This window comes from Balaenoptera musculus, chromosome X, assembly GCF_009873245.2.
Source record: "Balaenoptera musculus isolate JJ_BM4_2016_0621 chromosome X, mBalMus1.pri.v3, whole genome shotgun sequence".
Classification (NCBI taxonomy): domain Eukaryota; kingdom Metazoa; phylum Chordata; class Mammalia; order Artiodactyla; family Balaenopteridae; genus Balaenoptera; species Balaenoptera musculus.
The window spans coordinates 125,069,217-125,088,180 of record NC_045806.1 but is presented as its reverse complement, the minus strand read 5'-3'; the positions used below and the strand labels follow the sequence as shown (position 1 = coordinate 125,088,180).

At 46.2% G+C, this 18,964-nt stretch overlaps 1 protein-coding gene across 12 annotated transcripts in view; it reads right to left on the bottom strand.

Moving 5' to 3' along the window:
* MTMR1 (myotubularin related protein 1) overlaps nucleotides 1-16,792 on the bottom strand; it is a 67,079-nt gene extending 50,287 nt beyond the window's left edge. For 7 of the 12 annotated variants that reach the window (XM_036839389.1, XM_036839392.1, XM_036839390.1 and 4 more), the window contains exons 1-2: nucleotides 16,504-16,789; nucleotides 10,637-10,742 (exon numbers count right to left, since the gene is read on the bottom strand). In XM_036839389.1, the coding sequence (XP_036695284.1) occupies nucleotides 10,637-10,742; nucleotides 16,504-16,658 (261 nt within the window). In that variant the 5' untranslated portion in view covers nucleotides 16,659-16,789. Of the gene's footprint in view, nucleotides 1-9,989; nucleotides 10,099-10,636; nucleotides 10,743-16,503 lie in introns of those variants that run through there. The other 5 variants (XM_036839399.1, XM_036839401.1, XM_036839398.1 and 2 more) reach the window with 4 other exon arrangements.
* Nucleotides 16,793-18,964: the final 2,172 nt, after the last annotated feature.

Below are 18,964 nucleotides of genomic sequence, written 5' to 3'. Positions count from 1 at the left end.
TACTTTAAATATGTGAAGTTTATCATTTGTTAATTACAACAGGAAAGTTAGTACAAAATAAATAAAATGCATGCTTATGTTAATAAAAAACTCAAAATGGGACATACATAGTAATAAAAAGTCAAAATAGTCTCCCCTCCCAAGCTTCATTTGTCAGTGATAACCACGTTTAACGAGACTTTTTTTTAATTCTGAGGGTTGCCTCCATAACCATGAGTATGTTTACACCACTACTTCTTGATTTGTCAGCTTTAAACAGTACCTAGTGACCTAGCTAGATGAGAAATATGCTTTCTCAAACTACTCCCTCCCTCTTCCCAATCTCTGCTGATTGAAATTGTAATTTTTAGTTTTTTATCATTGTCCTTCTGCAGCAGCTGCATCATTTTAAAAAAAGCTCATGAAATAATTTTTCGGTGGTAGACACTCTTCTAAGAACCTTGTATATACTAACTCATTTCGTTCTCAGAACAACCTTGTGAGATAAAAATTATTATTGGCCCCATTTTTTGATGAGAAAACCAAGGCACAGTTAAGTAATCTGGCCAAGTTCAAGGTTTCAGAGCAAGTACTTATAACCCAGATAGTCTACTACACCGCCTCAGCCTAGCGCCGCTGTTTAATTAACCCACATTAACTAAAGCCTTCAAATGTTCATCTGCTTTCTCTTAACTCCCTCAAGGGTGGATGAAGAAAGCAATACCACGACCTCTTCCCTCGCTTCTCCTTGCTCCCTCCAAACCTCTGCTCCAACAGGTTATTATTTTCACTTTTGTTCTGTAACTGCAATTAATTTTGTAATGTTTTGTCTGTAAAGTGATAGTAACAATTGACAACTAGAAAGCAGCATTCACAAGCAGCATAACTGGGCCTTAGATGTAGGAGATATACCACTGTCAACAAGCCTTTTGCTACTGGAAGGAGAAACTAAATCAAAAGGAAAGGGGCAGGATGATCATCTGCTTTGCCACCCACACAATTCTTCACCTGCTGTATGTAAGGCCTCGCTACTCTTGGTCGGAGGCCGGGAAGGTCAATGGAGGTCACCTGAGTTGATACCCATGTGTTTCTGCTTTATAGTTTTCATCTCTCCTGAAATAAGCCATTTCAGGCACACAGAGAGGTTCATTTCCTTTTTCTTGAATCTGATTCTGATCGAAGCCAGAGAGAGGTGGTTTGAAGTCAGGCGGCCTGGGGCCAGCTCTCACCGGCAGACTCTGGGCCTCCGTGTGCCTGCACTCGGCCTCAGTTTCTACACGTACAAAAGGAAACGAGTCTACGAATGGCTGCGAGGTCCTGACCAGCGCTCAAACCCTAGGAGTCATTTAAGCTTCATTGGAAGACTTCAGAAAACATCTCCCCAAGCTAAACTTGGTGGGGGGCAAATCGGCCTCCAAGTGCTGACGGCCCTCGAGAACTCAGCCAGCCACACAGGCTGTATCTTTCTTTATATTCTTTATTATACAATGAACTGGTAAACCTCAGTGTTTACCTGAGTTCTGTCAGTTTTCCTAGCAAATGATCGGACTCAAGGAGGGACTTGTGGGAACCCCCGATTTGTAGCCAAGCTAAGCAGAAGTTGTGGGTAACCTGGGTACCCACTACTTGAAACCGGCATCTGAAGTGAGAACTTCTGTGGGACTGAGCCCTTAACCTGTGGGGTCTGCACTAACTCTGGTTAGTATCAGAATCGAATTGAATTGTAGAACACTCAGCTGGTTTTGGAGAATTCGTCAGTGTGGGGAAAAACCCACACATTTGGTGTCACAAGTGTTCTAAGAGGGTGGGGATTCAAACCCAAGCTGACTGGTTTTAGTGCCCACGCTCTTAATCTCTATACAGCCCCACCTAAACCTGTTCCCTTTCTGAGGAGGCTGACAAATGCCCTCAAGGCTTAATGCCCAGAATGCCCTGTACTGTATTTTTTGGAGTCTCTTTTCTATGAATTCCACACAGCCCAGCCCAGCCCCGCCCCTGCGCATGTTAGGTGCTCACATCACATTTATGGAAGTGGACTGGCGTTCAGCAATTACAATACACTCCTCTTGTAGTCATTTTTACATATATACATTTTCATACAGTAATAGCATACAGTAAATGAGCACTGTATGCATTTCATACATATGCTGCCCTTTTCAATACATTAAACCTCTGTTGTAACACCCACTATACAGATGAGGACGCTTGAGGCTCAGCAAGGTAAAGTAACTTGTTGGGCAGCTAGTCAGGTACAGGGCTGGACTCAAGGCAAAGTGCCCTGACTCCAAATTTTATGATCTTTTTGATAAACCATATGATTCTAAGTGAAATAAATACCAGTTTTGTTTTGTTTTTTTATAAATGAGTTATCTTTGAGCTTACACCTCTAAGAGTCTTCTTTTCACAAAAAGATTGTAATAGTGGAGTAAAAACATCACTGTTCTCTGTTTTAGGCATAAAGTCTATAAAGTAATTCTGCTTTAGCAATCAGACCACTACAAAATGAGTTAAAGAGTTTGACCTGTTGGGTCAGGAGATCGCTCCGCTTGCTGCAGGAGCCTCAGTAGGCAGGAGTCTGCGCAGCTTATTCCTTACCACCGGCTGCAGCCAGAGGCCAAGGACAGGCCAATACAAATCTCAACCAGTCATCCAAATACAACCCTGGTCTTTGGGAAACAAGCCACACCTGAAACTGGCCTGACTCTTGTCAAAGCCTAGCCTGAAACAATCACTCTCCACTCTCTAAAGCCCTCCAGGAAATGTGACCAATGAGCCGTTCAATGAAGCATGCTGGCCCCAACTGCCATGTACAAAAGGGATGAGCATACTTGCAACTGAACTAGTACAGGATAACTGCTGATACCTTTTCCACTAACCAGATTCTAACATCTTTATTCGCATAACTATATGCTCCATTTAAATAATACTTCTGATATATCATGAATTGTTAGAAATATTAATCAAAATTTATTCTACATGCAATATAGAGTCATTGAGCAGTCTGTAAAAATCTTGACTTTTTAAAAATTAAATTTCTAATTTTGAGATAACTGTTGATTCACAAGCAGTTGTGAGAATAATAGAGATTCCATGTACAGTGTACCATGTCACCAAATTTCCCCGATGGTGGCATACTATAAAACTATAGAACAATACCAGAACAAGGACCCCGACACTGACACAGCCAAGATGCAGAACAATTTCCTCACCACCTAATGTTGCCCTTTTATAGCCACATCCAGTTCCCTCCAAGCCCCTCCCCTTCTTAGCCCCTGGCAATCACTAATCTGTTCTCTATTTCTCTAATTTTGTCATTTGAAGACTGTTACACAAATGAAATGATACAGTATGTGATCTCTTGGGAGTGGCATTTTCTACTCAGTGTAATTCCCTTAAGATTTAGCCAATTCTTTTCTCTGTCCTCTCTGTTCCGCTGTTGAACCCATCCACTGAGGGTTTGGTGGTTTTGTTTGTTTTGTTTTGTTTTGTTTTTTGTTTCTTTATCATATTTTTCAGTTTTTAAATTTCCATTTGGTTCTTATCTCATATTTTCTTGCTGAAACTTTCCTGTTTCTTGCCTCTCACTTTCTACGTCTTCATTGTTTCAAGCATATCTGTAATTGTTTACTGAAGCAGTTTTATGATGGCTTCTTTAAAATCTTTTTCACCTAATTCTAACATCTGTCATCTCGGTTTTGGCATCTACTGATTCTCTTTTCTCATTCAGTTTGAGATCTTTCTGGCTCTTGGTATGATGAACGATTTTCAGTGGAAATCTGGCCATTCTGGATACTAGAAGAGTGCGGGTCTCATGTAACCCTTCTGTTGCAGCTGCTTTCTCTGCCGCTGCTGCAGGAGCAGAGGGGCGGTGAGCACTGCCTCATTACAGCCAGGTGTGGGTACAAGTCCTGGTTCCCCTCTCGGCCAACGCTGCCATCAAAGGACAGGGGCCTCCTAGTTACTTCTGGGTGGGGGTGAGCGCTCTAGCTCCCAGTTAGGCTTCCGCCCGTACCTGCCCAGCTGGGAGTGGCAGGAGCACTCATGACTGACGCCACTGTAACCACAGTGGAGGTGTGGCCTCCTTGCCAGTGGGCGGTAGTGAAAGTCCTGACTCTGCACCAGGCCTCCGACACCACAGCTGCAGGGGTCACTGTGCCTTGCTACAGCCTGGCAACGGTGGAATCTAGGCTCCCCGCTTGGCCTTGCCGGCGGGGTGGGTGTGGGGCGGGAGCACAGTGGTGAGCTGTCTAAAAGTTTTCTTTCTACTCGGCTGCCTCCTTCCTGTCCTTGGCTAGAGAGACTAGGCTTTTCTTGTCTGCACCCGTTGGCATTTCTGGGTTGCTGGCTTCTTCAGCAACAAGTCTGGGTTATATATGGCAAAAACATAACCCAGGGATAGGACCACCCTGTCGTTCCTTAGGTCCTGAGGTCCCTAACCGGTCTGCCTTCTCTCTACCTTTCAGGGAATTCTTACGTCTATTTTATAGATAACGTCCAGGGTTTTTATTTGTACTGAGAGTGAAAAATCAGAAAAAAGTACATCTGCTCCATCTTTCCAGAAGCAGAAGCCCAAATCTTGATATTTTTAAGAAATAATTCTACTCCACAAGTAATCCTGAGAGATAGGATAGTACTTTGATATTACAGTGGTTACCAACTGGAGGCCTATTGCTCAAACAGGCAGTAGCAGGGTTGTTTTTGTAATTTAATTGTTTTTAGGGGGACATGCTGCAGTCTCCAGTTCTCCACAGCCATGTCTGTTTAGCTTGTTAGCTATACCCTGTAGACATCTGTGTTTGCAAACTCTGATTTAATAAACAGATCACGAAGCCAAGCTATTAACAGTGGACTATGGTCATGGATTCGAAAAGATCGTGCTCAAGCTTCCCTCCTTCTAGACTAGTACTCAATTTAAGAAGTATTAACTAAGACCGAGCTCAAGCATAATGAAGCCTTTCCCACACACTGCATCCCATTTCCCTCCAAAGCCCTTCTGGAAATTTTTGTTTAGGATCCAGAGTTTAATCACTGTACTAACCTATTAAATGATTAAATTTAGTATAGGACTCTCTCCATTTTCTCCTTTTTCTTCAGAATGTTTATAGAAGAGATCTAGCTAATGTGTGTGCAGGGATGAGAGTAAGAGAAACAGGAGGAGAAGGACAGAGGGGTGGTGGTGATGGTGATGATGGTGATGATGATGATGATGATGATGATGACGACGACGACGACGACGACGATGTTGGAGTGAGAGGAAAGAGTATGATCACATTAAAACTATAGTGTCCTAATTTCCTGAAGGCTGGCCAGAATCAAATCCTTTTGGACAAAACAGAATTGAAGAATGTTCTAGAAAGAAAGGAATTTAGAGACTTCAAATCTAATCCAAATTCTCTTAACCTTACACAAAAGGAAACAGACACTCAGAGGTTATACAAGGTCACAAAGCTAACCAGTACCATCTGTACTACTCCACCATGTTCCCTCTTCTTGGCCTAGTTCTGCTTTGCAAACAATGGAAGCTGATCAACTGTGTCACTTCTGCTAATAGTTCCTAAAAATGTTTCATTTCAAGTTATAACTGTACTTTTTCATCTAATCTTTGGAACATTACATTCAGATCTTGTTCTTAAATGTTTTGACAAATTCAAGAGAGAGATTTGTACTCTTTCTTAGCCCGTTAAAAATGGAAGCAACTGAGTTAGTAGTAGGGGGTGGGCAAACAAAACATTTTATTACATTTCTTCTAGTACTCTTAATTATCAGGTAAATCTTCAGGATGACTTGGCATTAAGGCATACATTTATTAATTTAGTTAATCCATAATCCACATAATAGCTATCTACTCTTTCAACAGGGACAATGTTTTCCAAACTTCTGTCATCTTATATACCACCTCTACAAGTCTGGTTTGCTATATGCATATCACCTGTACTAATATTAGTATTTATCTTTATGTTGACTTTTATTATTATTTTTTTAATTTATTTTTGGCTGCATTGGGTCTTCGTTGCTGCACGCAGGCTTTTCTCTGGTTGCGGCGAGCAGGGGCTACTCTTCGTTGTGGTGTGTGGGCTTAGTTGCTCCGTGGCACGTGGGATCTTCCCGGACCAGGGCTCGAACCCATGTCCCCTGCACTGGCAGGCGGATTTTCAACCACTGCGCCACCAGGGAAACCCTTTATGTTGACTTTAAATCCACTCTTTTTCATATTTCACCTGGCTTTAAGTAATAATACCCATTAAATCACAAGTCTGATGTGCCAGGTTTTCTACTACACATTAAAATAATTACATAACTGTTAAAACATGTCCATGGGCATATCATCTAAACTCATCTCATGTGATGCCAGTGATATTCTTACCACACCTTGGGTGATCTGACCCTAAGCTAACTGTCAATTTATGACATGGGTAAATAATAAAACAATTGTACTCTAAAATCTAACATGAGTTGCTAATTATTCAGGTTTGTGGGAATGTACCAGAAATGTATGGTCTCATCACCAATTTCAACAGATACAAACCTAGGGAAGCTGAACTTTTTACAATTTATTGTACGAAATAAATAGGGACTTCCCTGGTGGTCCAGTGGTTAAGAGTCTGCCTTCCAATGCAGGGGACGCAGGTTTGATCCCTGGTCAGGGAACTAAGATCCCACATGCTGCGGGGCAACTAAGCCCGCCCACCGCAACAACTGAGCATGCAGGCCACAACTAGAGAGTCCACGTGCCACAACTACAGAGCCCACGGGCTCTGGAACCCACGCACTGCAATGAGGAGCCTGTGCACCACAGTGGAGGATCCCACATGCCACAACGAAGATCCTGCGGGCTGCAACTAAGACCCTACACAGCCAAAAATGAAATAAAATAAAATTAAATAAATGAACGAATGAATGAATGAAATACATGAGGGTGGAAGACCTAAAGAGATATTTCTCCAAAGAAGACATACAGATGGCCAAGAAGCACATGAAAAGATGCTCAGCATCACTAATTATTAGAGAAATGCAAATCAAAACTACAATGAGGTATCACCTCACACCAGTTAGAATGGGCATCATCAGAAAATCTACAAACAACTAATGCTGGAGAGGGTGTGGAGAAAAGGGAACCCTCTTGCACTGCTGGTGGGAATGTAAACTGATACAGCCATGATGGAGACCAGTATGGAGGTTCCTTAAAAAACTAAAAATAGAATTAACATATGACCCAGAAATCCCACTACTGGGCATATACCCAGAGAAAACCATAACTCCAAAAGACACATGCACCCCAGTGTTCAGTGCAGCACTATTTACAATAGCCAGCTCATGGAAGCAACCTAAATGCTCATTGACAGATGAATGGATAAAGAGGATGTGGTACATATATACAATGGAATACTACTCAGCCATAGAAAGGAACAAAATTGGATCATCTGTAGAGATGTGGATGGACCTCGAGTCTGTCATACAGAGTGAAGTAAGTCAGAAAGAGAAAAACAAATATCGTGTATTAATGCATATATGTGGAACCTAGAAAAAAGGTACAGATGAACCTATTTCCAGGGCAGGAATAGAGACGCAGATGTAGAGAATGGACGTGTGGACACAGGGGTGGAAGGGGATGAATTGGGAGATTAGGTTTAACATAAATACACTACCATGTGTAAAAGAGGTAGCTAGTGGAAATCTGCGGTATAGCACAGGGAGCTCAGCTCGATGCTCTGTGATGACCTAGATGGGCAGGATGGGGTGGGGGGTGGGAGGGAGGTCCAAGAGGGAGGGGATATATGTATACACATAGCTGATACACTTCATTGTACAGCAGAAACCAACACAACATTGTAAAACAATTACACTCCGATTTTAAAAAAGCAAATTTAACAATAATGTGTAGGATATAATCCCAATCTTGTAAAAATAAGTAACAATACACCATCAAAAAAAAAAAGAAAGAAAGAAATGCATGAGACACACTGTTCCCTGCCTTCAGAGATTCTGATTCACTGAGGGGACGGGGACCATGGAAGCTGCATTTCTGCAGGCACCCCAGGGAGTGCTGGTGCGGGAACACCCAAGGGCCACATTTTGAAAAACAGTGAACAGGAAGGCAGTACAAAATTTTAAAAATCACTCTAGCTTTTCAATAGGATGACTTGGGTTCAAACCCCAAGTCTAACTGCATGATACTAAGCAAGTCACTTAACCGCTCTGAGCCTTGCTTCACTCATCTGTTAAATGATGATTATAATAAAAGCCATCTCACTGGGTTGTTTTAAGAAGTAAATGGGTGATACGTCACAAAAGTATTACAAAACCATAGAGCGCTGCACATGCTAGAGGGCTGATGAGGCTGCTGCCGCAGCCTACAGCTGAGAGCGCAGTCAGCGTTCCAAACCGAGGTGCAAGCGCTCTGCTCCACAGACATCTGCTCCCGTTTCATTACTGACACTGAGCTTAACCTATAATAAATTAACCCCCAAATTGAGTGTGTATTTCAAATAAGATATTTGCACAATATATAATTTCAAATATTATCAACGGATGACTGCACATTAAATCCTCAAGGAATTGTATCTGGACCTTCAGGGCCAACCCCTCTGGCTCCCATGCCAGAGGTGTCCCAAAGGCCCATGCTGGTTACCCTGATTCTAAGAACTACTTTACACACAGCATGTAAAATTATCTGTGGTTTAGAAACATCTTATGCTTTTATTATTTAAAAGAACTCTCTCCTTGAAGAAAACATAACAACTCCTGAATTATAAATTTAACACCAAATTTGCAGACTTGGTTACAGGGTGAATCTAACAAAGACAATGATTTAAAAATGCTCTCTTACAATAATTCATCTAAAGCTTTAGCAATGATCTGATGTAGGCACTTAAAATTCAATTTACAAAATATAGAAAAGCCTTCTTTTTCTCTGAATACCATCTGTTAAACCATTCCAACACGAGCTAATTCTGCTATACAAAATTGGTAAATAAACTAAAAAAAATTTTTTAAAACCTTAGTTGCTTCATGTTGAAGTGTAGATTCAGTCTGATCTATTAATGTAGAGGTTAGACAGCTATGCACACAGTCACCGTCCTTTTCTAGAACCCACACAGCACTAACAACTATTCAACCATAATGAAAACATTACAGTTAACACATAATTGTCCATAAAGAAAATCAATCCGAGGTCTAAGAGCTATTCTCTGCTAATTGAGCCTCTCCACTCAGTAGGGCAGTTTCTCTGCTAACGTGGGGCAAGAGGGCACCTGGGACCAGTGGGGTCAGCAGCTGCCCAGTGACCAGCCACTCAGGCGTAGGTGACGCAGCAAATGCTTCTCCCACCTGGAAGCGGCAGTCACGTTTTGCCCAGTCAGGTTCTGAGGAACAGGAGCCCCAGCTCCTCCGACGTGGGCAAGCACGAAAACCAGATAGCGGAGAAACCTATCAAGAACTATACTGCCACTCTTCTGGCTGGCCATATTATCCAATTTCTGTTCATCTCCAGCCATGCTCTCCTCTGGGAGGCGTAAGCAACAGCATCCAATGGCTTGGACGAAGCAAGTCCAGCACCATAGCCAAATCTCAATTACACAGCCTCTGGAGTCAGTTTCTGCACTTGTTACAGGACGGGCTAAAGAGGAAGTGAGGCTAGAGCCCTTCAACACGGACAGCTATTAAGAATGACTTAACATCGTTATCGTAGCTCTTGAACTCTTTGTAAGATTTGATGCCTGGCAAGGACTATGATTTTGAGAGCCGTTGACCTAGGGTAGGACAGGATACTAAAATGTAATTCATACATACTTGTGAAAATCTAGTCTCTCTTACTAGTGGGCAAAAATGACTATAATAAACTGAATCCTCAATTCAAGCAAACTGTACTACTGAAATGTAAACATGGTTTCACTTAATGTACCTGTTAATAGTTTCTTGACATTAAAACAAAGTTAGTCTTTAGCCTTAACAAAGATGGAGCACGCAAGCGTTTTATTTGTTAATTGATTCAACAAGAATTTATTGAGCACCTGTTATGTTCCAGGATCGTGCTGGGGGAGCAGTGGTGAGAAAAAGAGCCCCAGTCTCTGCTGACAAGGAGCTTATCACTCTTAACTTTAGAATAAGCAGGGAATCCAACTTTTAAAATAAACAAGAAGAGATTTCTCAATTCAATAAGGACTAAAAAATGAGGCTGCCCATACAACATTCTTGAGATTTTGCAAGTTTTTTGCATTCTAGTATCACACATTAATGCTGAAAACCCATAGGTAGTACATAAATACAGAAACAAATTGTGAAGTTAGGGAAATACTATCTATCAGACATTTTCTGAAATTCAGAATACTAATAAAGAAAATATAGGCATTTATTATAATCAAATCTAAAAATATAATATATAATAAAATAATAAAATGGATCTGGATTTTTAAAAGAATGATCATAATCTAAAGTCAGCTTTTCCTCTCAATTATAAAACTATGATCGCATATACTAGATCCTGGTAAAAATGTCTCTTCTAAAGTTCAGATCTGTAACAACAGAGACCCTTTCACCCTTGTTCCCAAGCAAATGGCCGGTGAGCATCAAGGGGCCAAAGTCTCACTCGAATTAAAACTGCAATGCTTCTTGGCTACTTAGCATATTGAAAATGAATTAAGGACTCAATTCCGCTTACCTTGTAATCTCTGGATACATTTTCTGATGTCACTGAACCTGAAATCTGACTAGAAATTGTAGCAGCTATAAGCTGTTTACACCATTCAACATGTGATCCTGTAGGACTAAAAGAAATAGTGCAATTAAAATATTTTAAGACATAGGCTCTGAGTGAGAAAAATGAGCACTGACTAGGGATATATGTACATTTCTTTTTTTAGAGAATGAACTTTAATTAGACTATTTGGTTACCTTTACATTTAATGTAAGAACTGAAATATCGACTGACCACTAGGAAGTAAGATTAGGTTCCAGGTTGATTTGAAATGAATCAACCAATTTATTTTAAGGTTAAGATTCTAGGCCTCAGACAGTTAAGCACGTTATTTTCCAGCATTTAATAAAATATCACTCAATTACAATTATATAGAGTGAATATTCTTAATGTTAGTAGAAAATTAATTCTGAAGTGAAATATTTATCTTACAGCATATGCTTTTCAAAAATGCAATCAATTTCATGCTGGTGGTTTTAAATCTAGAAAACGATGTAATTTCAAGCGAATCAAAGTGACTCTTAATGGAGCAAAGCTGATTGTATGATTTTAAAAAGAACAGACTAGAAAAGTTATGTCCTGTGTGTAGTAATAATGCGACCTTACATTTCTGTAAGTGCTCTGACAACGTACAAAAGGCTCTTCCAGGCCATTATGATATCAGAGCCTGACAACCGCATGTGATAAGAAGGCAGAACAGGGACTAGCCAACAGGTTTCTGCGATGAGAAAATTGAGGTGCAGAGGCGACATGGCCCGTCACAAAGTAGTGGGGCTGTCCTTCCAGGATATGGTACCACCAACGGTGACCAACTCACAGAACCACAGGGCAAAACAGAGGCCGGCGCCACAGATGCTAGGCACTGCCTTACAGGAGAACACGAGGACGCAGAGAAAATGGCATCTCGCGCTTGTGTGCTGCTCTCAAATGTTCAACACAGTTCTGCACACAGCGCCACCCGAGCCTCACAGTGACCCACCTTACAGAGGAGAAAACTAAGGCTCTAGCGTTCGAGTAAGGTCACACGGCTGGTAAGTGGTCGGGCTGTGCTCATCCGACTTAAAGGACCACGTAAGCAAAGTAAGCACTGAGGGAATTAAAAATTGCCTCCAGAGGCCAGGCTCCTCTCTCAACTCATGAAAGCACTGAAGAAATCAAGTAAAAGGGCAAAAGATACTTATGAAAGTTTACCTTGCAGGTAGCTTTCACTGTAAACAGTGTTCCAGACCTTTGAAAATCTCATCACTAATTAAATCCACACTCGTGTACTGGAAGGATAGAAAAACCTGGAATCCCTAGGCAGTGTGTAAAATAACGTAACTAGTGAAATAAAGACATCTGATGTGCTCTACGAGCGATCTAAATTGCATTCTCTGACCAGGACAGCCTAGTAGTTACCTGTGGGGCCGAAAATATAAGTCAAAACATTCGCTGAATGGGCAGACATTCCTGTCATACGCCAAGACTCTATTTACCACAATTAATAACTAAGAGGAAGAAGGAGGGGAAAGGGAGGGATATTAGTTTCCTCTTAAAGGCTAAGGCACCTTTTTTGTCCGGTTCTCCCATGCTTTCCTTGCCAAGCTGCCTTTTCCTCTGCCAGCACCTGGGCCTGAGCGCAAATCTAACAGCAGGAACCCACCTGTTCGCCCACCGTGGACGGGGCGGGTTGGAGGGGCTGCTGCTATCCTCTATCCTCCTTTCCCCTTCCTTCTAGTGAGGACACTCCTCTCTACGGTAGGGAGTTGCCCTCCGCATGTCACAGGATTCTGCAGGACGGGGAGGGCGACCCCTTGCTCCTCCTCCTCCACTTGGAGGCGAGGAACCCCAAGCTTTCCTCTTGGGTCCGGAGCTGTGTAGACCCGCCCCCAGCACTGGCTGAGGCCACTCCCCACGTCCACCACCTCGAGGAACCCACAGAGGCAGAGAGTAAGACATGAAGAAAACAGAGATGAGAAGCCTCATCCACACTGTCTGCAACTCTGGCTCTGAATGTGCCTGCGGCCATCTTTCGCCCTGGCTGCAGCAGTGATGGCTGGAGCTAGAATGATCTGTGTTTTTGGTACCTGCAACCAGAAGCATCCTGGTCAACAGAGTTACAAACAGGGTGGCATGGTGGGCTGGTAGACAGGAGGCCTGGCTCCGGGTCCTGCTTCTGTCACCAGCCAGCTCCGTGACCTCGAGTGAGCCACATCCTCTCGCAGGCCCACAGCTCCGTCAGCATTAAGAGAAGTACGGTATTCAGAAGAGAGGGGAGGGCCCACGGTCCACGGCTGAGCCACAGCTGCAGAGCCAGGGTCTACTCTGGGGGTCTCTTAAAAGAAGAACGTGAACCAGAGCCGGTCACAACGACGGGACTGAGGAGGAAGGCCACGTCTCCTCCCCCCTCTGCTCTTTAGCCAGTGCAGTCTCCCTCCACAATCCTGGTGGCAACAATCACTTGCAGTCTGGGGGCTCCCAGCTTTGTTTCTCCAGCCTGGATTCCCCCGATCTGGACACCGAGGATCTCATGAGACAGCTCCACTGGTCGGTCCCAGAGACCCTGCCGGCTCCACGTGTCCAGACCAGCATCAGCCGCCCAGCCTGCAACCTGCCCCTCCAGGCCTCACGTTTCCTAAGTCAGGGAAAGGCACAGCCTCACCCAGGGGCCCCAGGCCCCAAAGCTGGGGTTTACCTTGGAGCCCACGCCCCACTTCGCTCTCACATCTGAATGCTCACCGAGTCTCGTCACTCTTATCTGCTAAGTATCATAAGAACGCACCTTGCCCATCCCTATTCCAATTACCTTTTCCAGACGCCCATCCTTTGTCCGTGTTCTCCCACCTTGTGAGTTTAAGCCCCACCTCTATGCTGGTGACTCCCAAATTTTGGTCTCCAGCCCAGACACCACCCCTGAACTCCAGGCTTAAATAAACCAACTGCCTCTTTGACATCTGCTCTGGGAAATCCAACTGGTATCTCATTACTGTTATATCCAGGGCTGAGAGCCTGCTAACTTCCTAACCCCACTCCAAGCAGAGGCTTCTCCATCTCAGCAACATCGTTTTCCGCAAGCCAGAGACATTGGGATTGTCCTTGATTCTTCTTCTCTCCTACCCGACAACCAATCTTCGCAAACCCTACTGGCTCTACCCTGCAGATTTTCTTCAAATGATATCTTGAATCGGATCACTTCTCCCTTCCTCCAGCCCACGGCTCCGGTCGCAGCCACCATCCTCTCTCGCCTTGATAACTGCGACAGCCTCCCACCTGCTAGACTCTGATTCTACTCCTTCCCCTTCCGGTGCGTTGTCCACACAGCAGCCGTGGAGAGCGTCCTGAAATCCACACCAGGTTTTGTCCCTCCTCTGCTCCCATGACTGTCCACCATCTGCCCCTGTGACCTCTCTGAGCTTGTCCTCTACTGCTGTCTCCCTAGCTCCCTCCCTGCTGGTGACACTGGTCTGCTGGCTGAGCCCTGAACCCTTGGCTCACCCTCCCGCGTCAGGGAGCACAGGCCTGTGCTGCCACCTGGATATGTGCATGACTAGGCCCCTCACCTCTTCTGGGGTGCTACTCAAAGGCCACCTTTCTCAGCTAGGCTCTCCCTGACCACGCTGCACCAAATTCCAACCACTCCCCAGAACGCACAGCCCCACCACTTCCTACCCCCTCCCAGCTGACTTTTCTTCCCCAGCACCTAACACAGAACACATGTGACGTGTTCTTTTGTCTCTCTCTCTCTCTCTCGCACTACAAAGATGCACGAGGGCAGGGATTTGTGTGTGTGTGTTCCCTGCCGTATCCTCAGGGCTAACACAGTGCCGGACACAGAGCAGGCACTCATATTCGCAGAATAAATGACTGAGAGATTAGCGTTTCCAGAACCAACTTAACCCAACTCAGTGAGACGGCCCACCTGCAGTCCATTCACAACACTACTGCACAGCAATTGTTCTCAAATGCCTACCCCATCCTGTAGCTCCCCTGATGGAAATCCTTTTGTGCCCCCCATAACTAGGGTGACCATATAATTTCTCATCCAAACCAAGACACTATTGTGAGTTGCAGAAGGATGCTACTGATAATTACACTGGCTCGACCAGTACCCTGTACCATCTGGGGCCAAAGAGACCACAAAGCCCACCCTACTTGTAGCTAAGGTGATTATTAAAAATGCAGAATTTCAGGCTCTACCCAGGAAATGGTGGATTAGATTTAGGGTGGGATCCAAGAGTCTGCATTTGAATCAAGCACTGGAGGTGATCCTGACTCAGGTTATACAGAACTGAGCAGAAACGCATCGGCCCAGAAGACAAAGGCACAATTCCTTGGAAGGCACACAGGCCCCTTCAGGATCTAACTCCTGCCTTCCCGCAAGTCTTCTCTATTACCAGTTCCCCACATCCAGCATCCAGCCCACATGGCTGCACGTTCCACTCCTGTGGCCAAAAAGCATCCCCTGCCCCCGTCCCGCCACTAAAAACTAAAGCGAATATCCCACCTCCGTGTACCGCAGTGCAGTGGACCACAGCTGAGGCTGTGGAGCATTTTTGAAAAATTCTAACTCCTGGGCCTCACCCAAACCTCCTAAATCAGAAGCCTCACGACTGGGGTCTGGCCGCCTGGTGTTCTTAAAAAGCTTCTCAGATGATTCCCACGCACACCACATCCAGAGCACTTCCAAGCGTACCTCCACCCTGGCACTTATCACACTTGATTTCAATGGCTGGTTTGTTTGTATTCTCCACTAGATGGTAAGCCAGAGAGCGAAAGCCGTCGGGCGTTATTCTCTGACTCTCCAAGCCCTCATACATTGCAGAGTATCTGCAGGTGAGTGAATCCCTGACCATTCCACGTACTGTCTTGGCTGTGATTAGTTTTCAGTGAAGCTGACCACTTAGGTAATTACTTTATTAAAATACATTGTAATTACACTGAGGTAGAAACAAAGGGAATGTTTCTTGTTGTTCCTCTGCCTTTGGAAACTCCCAAAAGTTCAGCTCAGGGGTGTGACTGAGACAGGCAGGAACCAGCATCTGAAACTGACCCAGTGGTGTTACAACACTATGTCTCGCCTAATTGCAGTTTAGCGTCAGCGAAATGGCCAAGATGTGGAAAAGCTGCACATTCCAGGCTATGGGATCACCCACCCCTTGTCCCGAGTGTCAGGGTGGCCCTCCCAGTTGGATCTGGTCGGTTTGTGCTTCTAACTGATTCATCTTAGTTCTCGGACTGCCTAAGAAGCAGTAGGCTTACGTGTTTGTGAAAACAATGAACCGGTTCCTTCAAAGTGTGAAGAACTGAAAGTAAACGATGATGTGTTCTCGAATCGGGAGCAGTTTGGAAGTTTTCCATCCCAGCTTTTCAAATGAGGGTATCTTTGCCTCTATCTGCGCTAGCCCGACACCCACGGGGTTCCGCCCCCCAACTGCCCCCTACCAACCCCAGCATCAAAGACCCCAAGCAGCGGCGGCGGGATTTGGGTCTTCAGATCACACGAAGCAAGGTCACGCTAAAAAAGGGGCGCCGGGGCGAAATTTCCTCCCAAACCATTCGTGGCCGGGGCAAGGGCTGCCGAGGTGGCTCCAAGGTGCAGTAGGAAGCGGCCTGGGACGCGGTTTGACAGCTGTGAAGCCCCTCGGGGTGCGGGGAGCTCCGGCGCGAGGCGGAAGTGAGCCAGGTGCGGGCCCCGGGGACCAGGCGGGGGTTCCCGGGGCTCCGGAGGGGACGCGGGAGGGGGACGCCCCAGCTCGGCCTCGGCCCGGCGCGCGGGGAAGGGGCAGCCGGGCCTCGCGCGGGGCCCTCGGGAGTCGGGGAGCGGGAGGCCGCGGCGGCCGGGCCCCGCTTACCTGTCCAGGGTCTCCACGCTGGGCTGCCGGGAGCCGGCGGCGGGGGCCCCCGCGACCCGAGGGGGCCTCCTGCCGCCCGCCGGCCCCGGGCCCAGGCCCCCGCCGCCCTCGCCGCCCCCCGCCGCCGCCGCCGCCGCCGCCGCTGGCCTGTCCATGGCGCGCCGAGCCCGCCGCCGCCGCAGGGAAGCCGCCGTCGGGAGGGGAGCGGCGCCCCGGAAGGTCCAGCCGCGCGCCTCTGGCGGCCCCGATCTGCCGCCCGCCCGGCTCAGGCGGCCGCCGCCATTAGCTGTCACCTGGCGCCCCGCGTTACCCACAAGGCCTCGCGCGTGGGGTGGGGGGCGGGGAGGGCGGCGCGCGGCCGGGAGCCGGGTCCCCCCGCCCCCGCCCCGCCCGAACCCCACCTGGGCGCCCGGCCCGCGAGCCGGCGAGGTAGGGCCCAGGCGACCGGGCACGTCCCCAGCCACTTGGGGTCGAAATCCACCAATGGATTATGCAGAAAGAACGTGCTCTGCTCAGGAAACTACCAGACTGACATTAGAGATGCAGGGTTAAAAAAAAAAAAAAAGTTTAGGGAAATTCAACTACTCAGCGTGATTTGTTTTCCCTCAGTATTCCTTCCCAGAAAAGTTTGGCGGTGGGAGAAGCCCAGGCCCCCTGGGCCTCCCTGGTCTTGACGTCTCCAACCCCGAGCAATCCCACACATTTTAGCAACCCCTCCTCACTCCGTTCTTACCCAGCCGTCTGTAGGGCAACCAAGTGTTCTGATACCGCCCTCGGAACTTCCGCCCTTGCTTTATATTAACAGTAACATTTAACTTCTGTCAGCTAAATCACCGCTTGTGAAAATCAGGGCAGTATCTGATGATAAAGGCATTTAGGACATTTGATTCCTGTTCAATATTTATTTCCCTGCTCATTTTGTTAGGGTTTGCATATCCAACGGGCTCATCCCCTCTCAACCCACCCCTGATTTAGTTGGGGATGGGGATGGGAATCATGGCTAAGCCGCTTTGCCTGTGATTGCCCTGGGTATGACCTATGACCCAAGTCTGGCCAGTGAAATATAAAGGGAATACTTCCCATCCTGAAAAAAGGCAGACCTGTAGGCAAGGAGTTACTAGTTCCCATCCCAAACCCATCCTGCCCTCCCAGCTTAATAACTTCCAACTGAACTGTGAGCATGTGATGCCTGAAACCCCAGCAGCCATCCTAACACCCACGAGGGGATGAGCCTGGGGTGAAAGGGTGACAGGGTGCGGAGAGCTGGGAGGAAGGAAGGGAAGATCTCCAGATACACTGGAGACCCACCTCTTGCAGGCTTCGGGTTTTCCAAAATTACTAAATCAAATGTTTAACCCACTATTATAGACTGAATGTTTGTGTCTCTCCCCCCACCTCCACCATTTATATTGAAGCCCTAAACCTCAAATTGGTATTGAGGTATTTGGAGATGAGGCCTTTGGGAGGTGATTAGGTCATAAGGTCATAAGGCTAGGGCCCTGAAATGATGGGAATAGTGCCTTTTTTTTTTTTTTTTGGTCTGCGTTGGGTCTTCATTATTGCACGTGGGCTTTCTCTAGTTGCGGCGAGCCAGGTCTACTCTTCATTGCGGTGGCTTCTCTTGTTGCAGAGCACAGGCTCTAGGCGTGCAGACTTAAGTAGTTGTGGCTCACGGGCTCTAGAGCGCAGGCTCAGTAGTTGTGCTGCACGGGCTTAGTTGCTCCGCGGCAGGTGGGATCTTCCCGGACCAGGGCTTGAACCCGTGTCCCCTGCCTTGGCAGGTGGATTCTTAACCACTGCACCACCAGGGAAGCCCTGCCAGACTTTTAAAAGGTTTGCCAATATGTGGGTGTGGGGTGGTAGCCCACTGTGGTTCGAATGTACATTCCCCTGATGAGATATCACCGAGCTCCTATTTAACTAAGAAGACTCAGTTCTAACTGCATTCCCAAGAAGTTCCTCCTTGACCCCCTATCTTGGCCCCAAAGCCCCCCAGTCTGCCTCTATTAGAGCAGGGTACACCCTGCATGGGAATTACCAGTTAACTGAACTGTCTTCCTACTAGGCCAGACACTCAAAGGAGGCCACTGTTTTACTCAGTTTTGTTTCCCAACAAAGATCAGCTGACACAGGTCTGGGTCATAGTAGACAGTATTTGTTGATAAATACTGTCTAAAAAAATACTATCGAAAATATTGTCTTAAAAAAAACCACTTCTGGTTCTTAGTCTCATCTATAAAATGACGCCCCCCCCAAAAAAAACCAAAACAAACAAAAAAACCCTAAAAAACCAAGCCTATCAATGTTATAAGGTTGTGGGGAGGCTAAATAGTACAGAGTTTGGCACATATGCCCCCAATAAATATCTCCCTTTCTTCCATTCAGGGACCAAGGGGGTTGAAAGTACATGGTCTGGCTTTAGATAGATGCGAGGATAGAAACAGGGAATAAAGTCAGAGGC